The sequence below is a fragment of the Filicampus tigris genome, chromosome 17, assembly GCF_054856515.1.
Source record: "Filicampus tigris isolate MCC_2025a chromosome 17, RoL_Ftig_1.0, whole genome shotgun sequence".
NCBI lineage: Eukaryota > Metazoa > Chordata > Actinopteri > Syngnathiformes > Syngnathidae > Filicampus > Filicampus tigris.
Genome location: NC_141233.1, coordinates 14,090,101 through 14,103,493, shown reverse-complemented (window position 1 = coordinate 14,103,493; position 13,393 = coordinate 14,090,101). Strand labels below are relative to the sequence as shown.

The following is a 13,393-nucleotide window of genomic DNA, read 5'->3' as shown; positions in this document are numbered from 1 at the left end:
ACAAACCACGTTTTAAGGTGCACTAGCCCTACGCTGGATTTCGACCAGGTAAGACGAATGCCCACCCACACCTGGCATCCCGTTAACGCCACTGGCCTATGCTGTGCACATGAAATCACATCATTCCAAATAAAATAGTAGAGTAGTTCAAATGTGGTACGCAGAGCTCATATCAGGAAAGTGCAGCTTCGCACTCTACAAGTAGCCACACCACCTCTCTACTTTCCTAATAGAACAACAGGCTCTGACAAAGGTGAGCTATGTCAAAGTGAACGCTATTACAGCATTAGAGCGGGTGCGAAGCTAAATATAGCCTAGGACGCAATTTGCTTGGAGCAACGTGATCGTGTGCCTGCACCGACCGCTGTCCCGGGTCCTGAAACGGGGGCCAAGCCCCATTAGGATAGCAACGTGTCCTATAGGACAGCAAGGTTATAGAGCAGCGATGTGCGTGAGGACATTTGGGGTATTAAAACTATGCAGTGGAAGCTCCACAGTGGAGGGGGGGGGGGCAGGATGCAGGATGCAGATAGTTGGATTCGCACAAAGTGCAATTGCACACAAGCAACAGCGCGAGGCGCATGTGTGATGCAGTTGGGCAGAGAGAAAGAGAGTTTGATTGATCATGTGGGCTATATGGGAGCCTGCGAGAGTTGTCGAAAATTGCTGCATAGACGCCCCTATAAGCTAGGCACATACGTGCTACGCGGCCGCTGATTCCAAACAGAACATCGGCTATGTGGGAGCTCAAATTCAACTAGACGTTACCCACAAAGCCCTCAACCTGCGCTAGTATGCTTTTCTTCCGGGTTCGCCGGTCATCCACATTACATGAGCGCACTTACCGCAGTCCTCACACAAAATCTTGCCAACATCCTTCTTGAGACTCTTCCCGCTTGTGTCCAGGGGCGCAAATGAAGCCTTGTAGACCAGCGGCGCCTCGGTGGGCTCCATGAAAAAGATGTACTTGCGGTTCTTCTGCACGTCGGCGCACGGAGCCTCTGAGCCGAACTCCCCCAGCACGGTGACGAGCTGCTCGGGCTCCAGCCCCCCGCTGTGGAGGGGCCACACTTCCAGTACTTGGACGTTGACGCCGGGCTGCGGCGGAGGCTCGGCGGAGGCGTTCCCCGGCGCGGACTGAACCTTGCCCTCGATCACCACGGCCGACCTGTACGCCCGGTCCTGCAGGGAATCCGAAGTCGGGGGGTAGCAGGCGAATGAGACCCCGATGAGCAGCATGGATAGAGGTGCGAGCGACTCAAGCCTCATGCCGCCTGCTGTGGCTCGTGAGTGGCTGCTGGCGGTGCGGCGGCGGCGGCGGCGGCGGCGGCGTCGGCGTCGGCGTCGGCGGCGGCGGGGCTCTCGGGGCTGCGGGGCGATGGCGACGGAGCTGGGCTGGCTGAGGAGGAGGAGACGGCGAGGGGGCTCCAGTGGCTCGGCAGCGCGGCGGACCTCGCACAAGTGTCCATGCCATCGGGATCCGCTGCTTGATCCCCGTTTAATTCCAACGGGTCGGCGTGCGGCGGTGCGACATAAGAAGGATGCTGACTCCCAAATCCAGTCTAATGTGAACAATAAGGCATCATAGACGGGAGGAACGAGCAATTGGCTGAGGATGCCTCCTCCTATGCTGCCATGGCAGCCTTGACTCTTTTATCTTTGCCCAAATGTTGCGGTAAGGGGCGGTAGAGCCGCGGATTCTGAAGCAACAAAAGACGCCAAAATGCTGCAGTGGGCCCACAAGTTCTGGTCGTTCGAGTCTCAGAAGCATGGGTGGGGGGGGGGGGGTGGAAAAAGCACACAGGGTTGATTCCGAGGATTAAAACATGATTGTGGTCCTGCTCGCCGCCTTCCACCGCGGCTCTCTCCGCCTCCCCCCGCTCTCCACAGACCCACAGAAAATGGACCAGATTGCCAAAAGGAGGAGGAGGGAGAGGAAGGGGGGCGCGTCACACAAGATTGCAGGATGGGAGGTGTGCATGCATCCAAAGGACCACAGGTTCCATCTCCTCACTCATCCCATGCCCGGGTCCTGTGATGTAGTTTGTCATCACTAACAGTGCTGAACCCCGAACAACTCGAGTATTAGGGGTGCGTAACAGAGTTCCATACAAGCCATGTGCTGCCATGACTTTTTCAGTATTGATACGGGATCTTAACAGATGCCACAGAACTACAACAGTTGGAAATTAGTTTTCAAAATGCTTAGGAATTATTTTTAATGCATATAGTTAGACCTCTAGCGACAAACTGCAGCCATTTCAACATTTGGAGGCTAATAAGGCTTGCAGCGTAGGCCGTTTCGTTTCAGCAAATGCAGAATTGTACTGTGAAGAATCTGCAAGAGTGACATCTTCTGGCCGGAGCGTGTATGACATCGTGAATGCAGAGCAGGTGTTGGATTCAGAACATTTAACAGGTGGGCAGCATCTCAGTCTCACACAACAAGTATGCTCATGCTAAATGATCAACTTCATAAGTACATTGTATACGAATTTATAAAGATGATTATACATGTTATCTCCATGCTTGGCTTCCTCCCACATTCCATAAACATGAAAGTCGGGCTCTAAATTGTCCACAGATTTGAGCAGTGATTTTCACTAGTCCAGGCTGTACCACGCCTCTATTTAATGTCAATTCTGTCTTGACAAAGACAATAATGCTCCATTTCAAATGTTGTTCTTATATGAAATATTCTTCAAACACTACAGGTATGTGTGTGACACGGCACAAGTGTATGTCTCAAAATATTATTATGCAGAGCAGTTCTGCAAGCTATGACCACAATAACATAGTTGAACTGATATTGGTGTCAAGTCAAAATTGAACAACATACATATTTGTACACATATATATTTGTGTATATATGCAGTATATCACTCTAAAACAGTTGGGTTAAAAATAACACAATTTGGGGTAAAAAATGGACTGATCCACTAGAGTCAATTTGACCCAAATTTCTGCAGAAAACAACCCAAAAATGGATCGTTTTGTACAAAACAACACAAGAAAGTGGGTCGAATTGACCCAATTAGTGGATCGGTCCATTTTGGACCCAAAATTATGTTATGTTTAACCCAATTGTTTGCTTGGTTGCCGATAGCCAAAATGGCAAATAAAGAAACATTTGACGACCGACAACACTGTAGATCCTAACTGTTATTGAAAATCAATCAGGAATATGATCATCCGTGTCCATACCTGTGAATTCAAGAGGCGATGCTGCAATTCCTCAATGTGACCAGGAGAGGACGCCACAACCCAGAGTTGTCTGGCAGTAGTGCGTGGTGACGTCACGGGAAGGAGCGTACGGCGCCTGCCTACTGGTGCTTGTGTCGCTCTCTCTGTGCCACGACTCGCCGTTGCTGGTCCATCTTGGGAGGTGTGCTCCAGCAGACCGACGCGTCCGACCAAGCGATCCCCGAGCAGAGGCCCTCATGTGCGGCTTGTCCCGTCAGCTCGTCCGCCGCACGCCGTCGATGCTTTGAGGAGGTACAAACTGGTAAGGAGAAACAGCCTGGAAGGAAATGCGCTTTATTGCAGCGCCAACGCAATTTACCTACGCCGTGGCCTTTCAAGACAGCGTCCTAATGTGCACCCCTACCTAGCATGTAAGGCTTTGCAGAGTTCACCCATAACCAATACACGGCCAGCACGTCTGACGCTCACGCGGATGCAACATTCCCGCGTGATATTTATGGAAAACTTTGCTGCTGCCTTGCGTAAAAAAAAAAAAAAGTAGCCGTGGGGGTGACACACGAGTGATGGGACATTGCTGGAACATAGAGGAAAATAGTTGGAAATTCGTTTTATTTATTTATTTTTTTTTTGTATTTTTTTTTTTCAAGGCGGCTTCTGTTTCGGATGAGCGTTATACTTTTCTGCTTTGTCATTGGGGTGGATATTCAAAACCAAATCTACTCATTTAAAAATCCGGGAAAAGTGCAGCTTAAAGATAAATACGTTTAAAAATACCGCCCCTTTTGCTAACTAAAAATGTCAAATTATGCTTAGTTTTGTTTTCATGAACCATAGGGGTGGAAGGTCGTCATTTATTATCCGTTTTAGATTTGTTTGTGTTTTCGGATTTTTTTTTTTTTTTCAACTTGTCTAATGTCGTATATCTACAATCCTTTTGTGACGTTAGCAGAGCCGATCAACCAGCAACAAAGAAGAGACGTCATCTGTCTATATAATTAATACAAGTCTGTGCAGATCGCAATTAAATACTGCACAGGAAAACCATAAATAGCTCTAAAGACATAACACGAGATAGAAATTAAAATATTAAGGCCTTTAGATAAACGAATATACAACAAAATACTATATGTATGAATAGATAAACTGTTGCTGAATACAGTCATGTTTGTTTGTTTTATTCTGACCAATACAAGCTTTTTAAAATGTTGATTCCTGCCAAATGTTTCACGTCAAAATATAATCCATTTTCAATTGAGAATATTTACACTAAATATTAAGTTGTGTTTGCATTATGGCCGCTTCAGCATGTGGTTGAACTGTGCTTTTAATGTTTTATGCTGGTATATTCAAACCTTTTGAGACATACCGAGAATGCTAAAGGGGGTCTTACTTTTTTTCAAGTCCTTGTGCTATTTTATTTGTGCATACAAGCTATTTGTTTTTTATTTTGTTTTTATTTATTTTATCACGGCACAAACAAGACCCTAAAATACAAATCGAACGTGGAAAGAAAGCACGCTTCCATGACAGGGTTAATGTACATTGCGGCCTGTCGATGATGCTCAGGGCAGGCAGGGCGGCCACTCTAACTTCAGGTTGGACACATCCATTCCAGGTTACATAAACGCTGTCATGGAAGAAAGAAGAAAAAAAAAATCATTCATATAGTTCAACTAAAAAAAGGAACTACTGTAGCTTGTTTGGGGTTTTTTTCTTTCAAATGCTCCAGTGGGCCTGCCGACGAGCCTTTTTTTAGGACCGCTACTTAATACGCATTTTTAAAGTGCGCATAATTCGAATTTAAAAAGAATAACTAGTCATAATGAGAGAACACAGGCTATACGTCCTATTAGTCCAAGAAAACAAAATGTATTTTTGTCAATATTAAATGATCTGGATCCGTTTTTTTTTTTTTTTTTTTTTTTTTTTTTTTTTTTTTTTACAAGCCTTAGCAGAGGGCTGCCTTCTTTGACCTTAAATGTGAATGAATACGTGTTTCAAGGAAGAAAAACAATATTAAAAAAAACGAATCCTTGCAATAAACGAACGTTTATTTTTCCATAGTAAAAAAAAAAAAAAAAAAGAGTAACGTAAAGGACAGCGTCTGCGGGTACTTCTACTTACCTTCCGTCTGATAGCATTAAGCATAGCCGTGTCATTTTTAACATAATATCACAATATCAATACGGAAAAAAAAATAGCATTGTGCATGCTTGCTTTTAAGATTTTTTTTCTTGCTGTCTGTATAGTTTCTCAGTCATCCAGGTCATGGTCACAACCCACAGATGTTGACTTAGTTGTGTTTTTTGTTTTCTGAAAAACTTCAAAAATTGACATTATGCTACCCGGTTCACGTTATCCAATTTTGTTGAAAAGTGCTTTAGGGTTAATAATTTAGGTTTTTAAATGATCCCATTCCCATATACATCTAGAATAAGGGCGCTTCATTTTTCTTTGCCACAATTGTCTTGCGTCAGCCCTTGCATGATCTGAAAAAAAAAAAAAAAGGCACTGTTCGAAAGCAGAAATTTGCTGATTATTATCTTCGGGGTCCGTTTTGTTATTTGGGGGGGGGGGGGCTATTATCTTTATTTAATTTGTATTAGATAACTGTTTATCGTTGTTGATATTTTTTACAGTATACATTGTTGCAAGTTGTTAACGGTTTTTTTTAATATAGTTTGGCTAATAGTATTCCTTATGTGATTTCAAAACCAGTCACTACCCCCCCCCCCCCCCCCGCCTCCAAAATTCATTTTAATTCGTATTCGTGAACAGTTATTGTGGTTAGGATATTTACAGTACACTGTGTTAAGAGTTTCACAAGTCATTAAATATAATAGCATAATTACCCAAGTCATTTTTTTTACTGGACTGTCACAATCTAATCGTCAAAAAAGTAATTGCTCAAAGTTCTGTATTTATCTGTCTCTAACGGCAATGCATTTTAGGAAGAGTCTCGTTACACAACTTTATTCTCCATTCGGGGTAAAATACAGACACCCCCCCCCCCCTCAAAAAAAAAAGTGGTAAACCAATGAATGAAATGCGTGTCCAACTCCCCCCCCCTCTCTCTCCCTCCCTTGAAGAGGCCAGGGACCGTGCACGTGCTAGAGTTCCTCTGTGAATCCACGTCGCGCTGCTCACACACTAAAAAGAAAAACACGTAGAGCTAACGTCACACACACAAGACACTTATGCAAGAGCACTTCGTCTCTAATGTGAAAAGATGCGTGCATTTGCTACGGGATCACTCGCAGCGACAGACGTTTTGTGCGCCTTGCTGCATGTGTCAGGAATTTGAACTTGCCAAGTAGCAAATTCAGGTAGGTTGTTTGGTCTTATTTCTCGCTGTCACATTGTTACTTACTTAACCTGAGGTTACTGTGCTGTCAACTGTGCGTTTTGACATTGTAGAGGGAGAGACGTTGCTTGTATTTGTTTAGCAGGGTTTAGCTACTTTGTAGCTAATGTCAGGGGTAAACAATGCATTTTCCCGACTCGTGTCAGCACTTTTAAGCATTTCGCACTTGTAGTGATAAGGTAGTTGGCGTAGTTAACCTCATTCCTGGTTAGCCAGAGTTGGGACTCGTTTGAAAAGCGTCCGTTAAACCGCTCGACGCGGTGGCAACGCGAGTATATCATTCGACAGCATACCCGAGATAACGCTCATTAAAAAGCAAGTACAGGTGGACACTTACTGCTCGGACGTGTCGTAGCCATTTTTAAAGTGCAACTTCTTCTCCGGAGTATGTCAGGTGACATTTTAGTGGCTAACGCTAACATAGAGCTTCAACTTAAATAGATCTCGCCTTGGCGCAAAATCATAGGTAAACGTCACCGCCATGTTGAATGTGTCACTTGTCGACGTATTAACCATCTAACACTCAAAACTCTACAGCAAATACAATTTACACAGGTGTATTGACCATTTAAGTAAATACGGTAATGTTTGTCAAAGTGTGATACAGTGACTTAAACTTGTTTGTTATCCAGTGCAGTACTTAAAAAAATGCCTACAGTTGCATTTTACATAAAGCACAATACGGCTACAATTAATGAAAACGTTTTTAAACATTTATTTAGGTACAGTTTTTATTTGATCTTACGATTTAAAGGTATCCTTATTTAATTATGATATCATCTAATGTTAATGTTCTATCTGTGCAATGTTACAGTGACTTACAATATTATTGAAGCATACTAGAATACAAGAACATCTTAACTCTATTTTAAGACAAATCAAAGACATTCTAAATAGTTAGATGTTTGCAGTAATATGAATTGTAGAACAACCGTCTTACTAGCAGTGTTACTTGAAATTACACTAGTTATAGCTAGTGCGTTACTAGCATAGCACACAGATTTCAACTAGTGCAGTTTTATTCACAAGTGTGCCATGGGAAAGCATCAAGTTTAACTTAATCCGTCCAGTAATTATTTGCTAAAACGAATGTCTTTGATTAACTATATCTCAGCAATGTACGTTGACAGGTAGAACAATTAAATGCTCCTTCAGGTACTCTGACGACATATTCCCAAACAAAATGCATATGAGGTTCATTGAAAAGTAAGTCTAAATTGACCTCCTGTTTCCCAAAGTCATCTGGGATAGACTCCGGCTAAACCGTGACCAGAGTGAAGGTAGAATCTGCCACATTCAATATGGCCGACGCGTTTACGCATCCCAGCAACGGGCCACGTATTTCAAGGCGACCTCAACGTACAGTATACTTGACGTTTCCGAACGCTAATCTCTCCCTCTCATTTTTGTGTACCTCTAGGCAGATCTCGCGAGAGCTGCGTTGCTGACTGTGACTGGTCGAGTGTTTGCGGTTTCGACTGAGGGAGAAGGCAGGCAGGCAGGCAGGCAGGCAGGCAGCATCATGGCGGACAGAGACAGTGGAAGTGAGCAGGGAGGAGCAGCCACGGGCCCAGGCTTCGGTTCCATGCACTCGGCGACGGGCGGGACGGGCTCGGCTTCCGGCTTCCAGCACGAGACTCAGGAGCTGGCGTCCAAGCGGGTTGACATCCAAAACAAACGTTTCTATTTGGACGTAAAGCAGAACGCCAAAGGCCGCTTCTTGAAGATAGCCGAAGTCGGGGCCGGTGGCAACAAGAGCCGCCTCACTCTTTCCATGTCCGTGGCAGTCGAGTTCCGTGACTACTTGGGGGACTTCATCGAGCACTACGCCCAGCTGGGTCCCAGCAACCCGGGCATGTTGCAGGACGAGCCTCGTCGGGCGCTCAAGAGCGAGTTCCTGGTGCGGGAGAATCGGAAGTACTACATGGATCTAAAGGAGAACCAGAGGGGACGGTTCCTGAGGGTCCGGCAGACCGTCAACCGGGGGCCCGGCTTGGGGTCCACGCAGGGCCAGACCATCGCGCTCCCGGCCCAGGGACTTATCGAGTTTCGCGACGCTTTGGCCAAACTTATTGACGATTATGGCGTGGAGGAGGAGCCCGCGGAGCTGCCTGAAGGCTCGTCATTGACTGTGGACAACAAGCGCTTCTTCTTCGACGTGGGCTCCAACAAGTACGGCGTGTTCATGCGGGTAACCGAGGTGAAGCCGACGTACCGCAACTCGATCACGGTGCCCTACAAAGTGTGGTCCAAGTTCGGGAACACGTTCTGTAAGTACGCCGACGAGATGAAGAAGATCCAGGAGAAGCAGCGGGAGAAGCGAGCGTGCGAGCTGGAGGAGGAGGAAGAGGAGGAGGAGGAGGTGCAGGCGGACGATGGGGACGAGGATTGAAACAGAGTCGTGAAAGTAACAAGAAATCTAACCATCAACTCTACTGTATAAAAGAAAGAAATCTAACTGTAACGGTTTAACTCCAAGGGAGCATCACCCACAAATATAAGAACCCACCACAAGCAGACAGTTCTGACATGTTGTCACTCATCGCTGGATGTTAGCCCACTTATCCACCATTAATACAGTAACTGGCTGCTAAACAAAGTAATAACATGTTTGAACATTGTTTCCTACTTGATAAACGATATGGAGTCTTTATTTCCCTTATTAACAGAGTAAAACAACTTTTTGTACCACTGAAAGCTAAAAACAACAAAAAAGTGTTTGCAGTGTTGGGATCTGAGAGTAAACATTTCATTTCCATGTAAGCTAATAACTTCAGCACAAATGATATTTTCTTTTTTTTCTTTTCTTTATTCTTCCAAAACCAAAATTCAGAAGGTTTGTAAAACAAAACAAAACAAAACAAATATGCTCACATGTGTTTGCCATCTTATGTACATGTGACCAGAAATGTGTTTACACACAAATCAAATGAGGGCTTGGCCTGCTTTGGAAACTGGTTCGATGTCATGCACTTTTTCAAAAGGAACAAATGCTCTCGCGCTCTCTCTCTCTCTCTCTGTTGTGCAATATTTATTGCATCAAAATCAAACCAATATTGGTCAGTGGTTCTCGACGTGTTGACCGAGGCATTCAAAGAAGCAAATCTTATCAGTTGAAATTGTTGCCATGCAAATGGATATATTAGACTGCCGTTGTGTGTCGTGGTTAATGCGATGTGTTGGGTTCAAAGGTACTAAATACATAGTCATGAAATAACATGTAGCAAATGCAGAGAAATGAACAATTGGCCCGAACGTAAAAATGTCTAAATGGTGCCAATTAAGGCATGCTGTCGCTGCATGTTTGTCTGCACTTAAAAGTGGATTGCGTTGGTCTCTCAAAATATTGTCTCAAGGACCCTTCCATATTTTGCCTGTATTGCACGAAAGCTCAACTCCTTGAGTACTGAGTGATGTCCATCCAACGGCTTGGTGATGTTGTAGTGGAAGTCAAATGATTACCATCGCACTTACCGGGGAGCCTTTTAATTAAAGGGGCACCCCTGGCTTAAGGGTCCGTCTCTGTGACCACATGTGCCCTTCCTGATGGGCTTCACTTCTGCGTCCGTGAAGTCCCATCGGGCAGGGCTAATATGGACACACAAGCCCCTTTTACACAGCCTGTAAAAGCCGGCATTTTTCTGCCTCTGTTTCATTTCGCTGTTCTGTACAAACGACAGCAAATGGGTGAAAGTTGTCACGTGGGACGATGCCGTAACACCGCGGGAGTGAATTTTGACAGCCATCGTTCGCAATCGTTGCCGTCTTGAAAAGTAGAGTGTCCCCAAAGCCAATGTAAGCGTCCCTTTTTCCAGTTTTGTTTTCAGGCTTTATTGAGACGGACGTGAGGCCATCGGCGTTCGACCGCTTAGACTTTGGGAGCCAGTTGACTTTGGGGGCAGTTTGTCGGGTACGCGACTGCTGTTTGAGACTTCAAGCAGAAGTTGAAGACGCTCGACAACCCGAAGTCAGTGCTGGTAAAACATAAATTGAGCTTTCGTTGACGCTAAGTTCCAGGGAAGCCCTCGGAATCGACTTTCCGTGGCTTGGCGCAAATGCCTGCTCTAGGAGTTATGTGACGCTTTCTGTGGATTGTCATTCCAAGATGACTTGAGCCAAGTCTAACCTGTCGTGCTGATGGCATCACGTCTGTTTGATACCTAAAATGAAATGCAAGTGTATATAAGTGACTTTTGGGACACCTTTATACAAAGCGCCTTCATTCGGTTCTCTGTATTTACAAAGGCAGATAAATGTCAGATCTGTTACGGCTATTTGCGGTATTTATGTGTTTAAAAAAAAAAAAAAAAAAAGGCTAATGTTTCACTTTAGTTGGCCCACATCTTCCCGGGGGCGGTGATGATATACTTGGGCTGCCACACGGAAAACAACTGGCTCTTGTCCAGTTCTGTCGCATCTCATAGATGTGTGATAGCAGTTTTATAAACTCTTTGCCAGTCATGTTAAGAGAACCTGGCAACAATCAGATCTATTTACCTCAGCAGTGAGTTCAGCGTTTGCTTCCGTGATGTTTAGATTTGACTGGAAACCAGCAAACTAGACTGTCCTTGACCACCTTATATATGGTAAAAGCTTACTGGGAGCATCCTCTTCAGCATATAAAACAACCTGGTGCCTTACACACTCCGCATGCTTACACGCTGGCCTGGTGCTTTGGATCGCAAGTTTGGCTTCTTTTCAATGACCGTTTTCTTCCATTTTTTTTTTTGTTTTTTTTGTGTCTCGGCCCAGACTCATGGTGCTAAAACAAGGCGTTGTCCTTCCTTCTCGAATCCTTCATTTGCCACTTAACACTATTCCCGCCACTTAACACGATTCCCCAGCCATCCAGGTATCGGCCTACATGTAAACATGGAAGGGGAGGGGGGGGTCACCTTGATGCAAGATGATGCAGAGGAGTTAGCACCAAGCACATAAGAGTAGGAAGAGCAGTGGGATGAAATGATTGGAAATAGTTGTTGACAAGCCTCATCGCAGCCCCTTCCCCTTCACCCGCTCTTGATATGCTCTGGCTTTTAGGTAGTCATGTATGTTGCCGGTCGTTCAGTTAATGGGGAGCAGCAAGCATGTCTTTTTTTTTTTTTTTTTAAGTTCTTACCTTCTCAGCGTTATTCCACTTTATTTTTATTTGTAACTCCTGGAATGTTTTCGCCCACAAAAAATATATTTTTTATGTGCAACATTTCATGACTGTGTGCAATATCGTATGTGCCAATTGTGGCAATATATGTATATCAATTAAAATATATAATTACTATTTGAAAAGATGTGGCTGAATTCCATGTTTATTTCCAGTGAAGGGGTTGTAAACTGCTATTTGCACTCAAAAAAAAAAACCCAACTCCATACTGGAGGGGTACGGAGGTCGAATGAAGGTCATAACAGCCACTGGGTCAAAGCAGTTCACAATAACTTGAAAAAACAACGCCACTGCCAGAATGGCGACTAGCGTTGAAGGAACATAAAACGCGTTTGAATGAAAAACAAAATTGTAAACTGAAATCACCAATTCAGCTTTGAGCTAAGACAAGGTGCTTTGAGTCCAGTCTTCATTTCCAGTTTGGTGAACTGTCTTCAGTGGTTGTTGTGTGTAGCACTTTGCTTTCCCATGCCGGTTGTAAAACACCAATAGTTTTATCTCGAGAATGTCATTATCTATTTCATTTCATCTTTGTTTTGATACATGAAATATAGTGTATGTATATTTGACAAAATTTGAGTTTAATTTTGCCCGATAGAAGAGAATCTATATTCAAAATAAATGTATTTTCATGTTTCTTGTTGAAGGAAAAATACCATGTCAACTATTCACAGATGGGGGGGGGGAGTATGTTTGATTTTGATGTAGTATTTGTCCACGTCTGACATTGGCATCAATACTAATGACTAAAGCTTAATTTTACAGCCTTAAAAATGCAAAATTGGGGATAAAACACCTGCCAATTACTTGTGTCGTCGTCTTATAGATAATTCTAGTACTGTATGTGTCATAACAGGCTGTAAAATAAAGCATTGATCTCTGATCCTCATGATGTTGCTATTTTCCTTTCTGTGCAGAACACCATTTGAAGACTTAACAGTATCTGCAGAGGTCTAAGTAGATTAAAGAATTTTACAGTTCATGCCCCGATTTAGAGTTGGGTTGCACACATATTACCCCAAACTGTAGTTTATCAGTTTACATTTCCCTCCAGGCAAGTTATTTCATTTTTGCCATTAAGCAGTAGAAGTAATGCATCAATATGAGGTGAGTTCTGATATTCTAATACCAACTTTGATCATATTATAGAAGATCAATTCGATCAGTAAAGCGTGACACCGCCGACGTGGCATTGACATGAGCTAATTACCGCCTTCGTAATAACGCATTTGAATGAAAGGAATCGTTTTTCTACGTGTACCCAAGTCATGATTGCTCCTGCAACATGTTCAGCAGCATGCTTTGTCTTTTGAAGTGACGTAATCCAATTCATCTTTCCTCGCCTTGGCCGCTAGAGGACGGTGTTTGTTTATAAATGACGGGCAAATAAAGAGCCGAGCGATAGAATGACGAACAGTATCGAACAAAGTAGCATGATTGGATGTACTGAACAGTATTGTGTAGTGTAGAACAATGTGCATCACACGTAAATGTTGGATTCTCCATGATGTTTGTGAGATTGTCTTCGAGGTGAGTTTAATTACACATTGTAAGAATCACGAGCCGTATTCAGAATCAAGCTGGTCTGCACATCTTCCTCACAGTTTAGAGGATTGGTGAAATATAGGCTTTGGCTTTCCTTGTGAAGTTTGCAAGTTCTCTGT

The 13,393-nt window shown here is 43.9% G+C and overlaps 2 protein-coding genes across 9 annotated transcripts in view; one reads left to right on the top strand and one right to left on the bottom strand.

Moving 5' to 3' along the window:
- Nucleotides 1-6,995, bottom strand: part of nrg2a (neuregulin 2a) — an 88,747-nt gene extending 81,752 nt beyond the window's left edge. For 3 of the 7 annotated variants that reach the window (XM_086012161.1, XM_086012157.1, XM_086012163.1), the window contains exon 1: nt 846-4,733. In XM_086012161.1, the coding sequence (XP_085868287.1) occupies nt 846-1,269 (424 nt within the window). In that variant the 5' untranslated portion in view covers nt 1,270-4,733. The other 4 variants (XM_086012160.1, XM_086012159.1, XM_086012158.1 and 1 more) reach the window with 4 other exon arrangements.
- puraa (purine-rich element binding protein Aa) lies at nt 1,809-12,618 on the top strand. Of its 2 annotated transcripts, XM_086012169.1 has the most exons (3): nt 1,809-2,419; nt 3,249-3,505; nt 7,989-12,618. In XM_086012169.1, exon 3 carries the CDS (start codon nt 8,091-8,093, stop codon nt 8,958-8,960), a length of 870 nt encoding a protein of 289 aa, XP_085868295.1. In that variant the 5' UTR covers nt 1,809-2,419; nt 3,249-3,505; nt 7,989-8,090; the 3' UTR covers nt 8,961-12,618. The 2 variants fall into 2 exon arrangements, with proteins under 2 accessions (XP_085868295.1, XP_085868294.1); XM_086012168.1 differs by lacking the exons at nt 1,809-2,419; nt 3,249-3,505 and adding an exon at nt 6,276-6,530.
- Nucleotides 12,619-13,393: the final 775 nt, after the last annotated feature.

What these genes read in the sequence shown, in the direction of transcription:
- puraa (XM_086012169.1), top strand. Translation starts at nt 8,091, where the DNA reads ATGGCGGACAGAGACAGTGGAAGTGAGCAGGGAGGAGCAGCCACGGGC.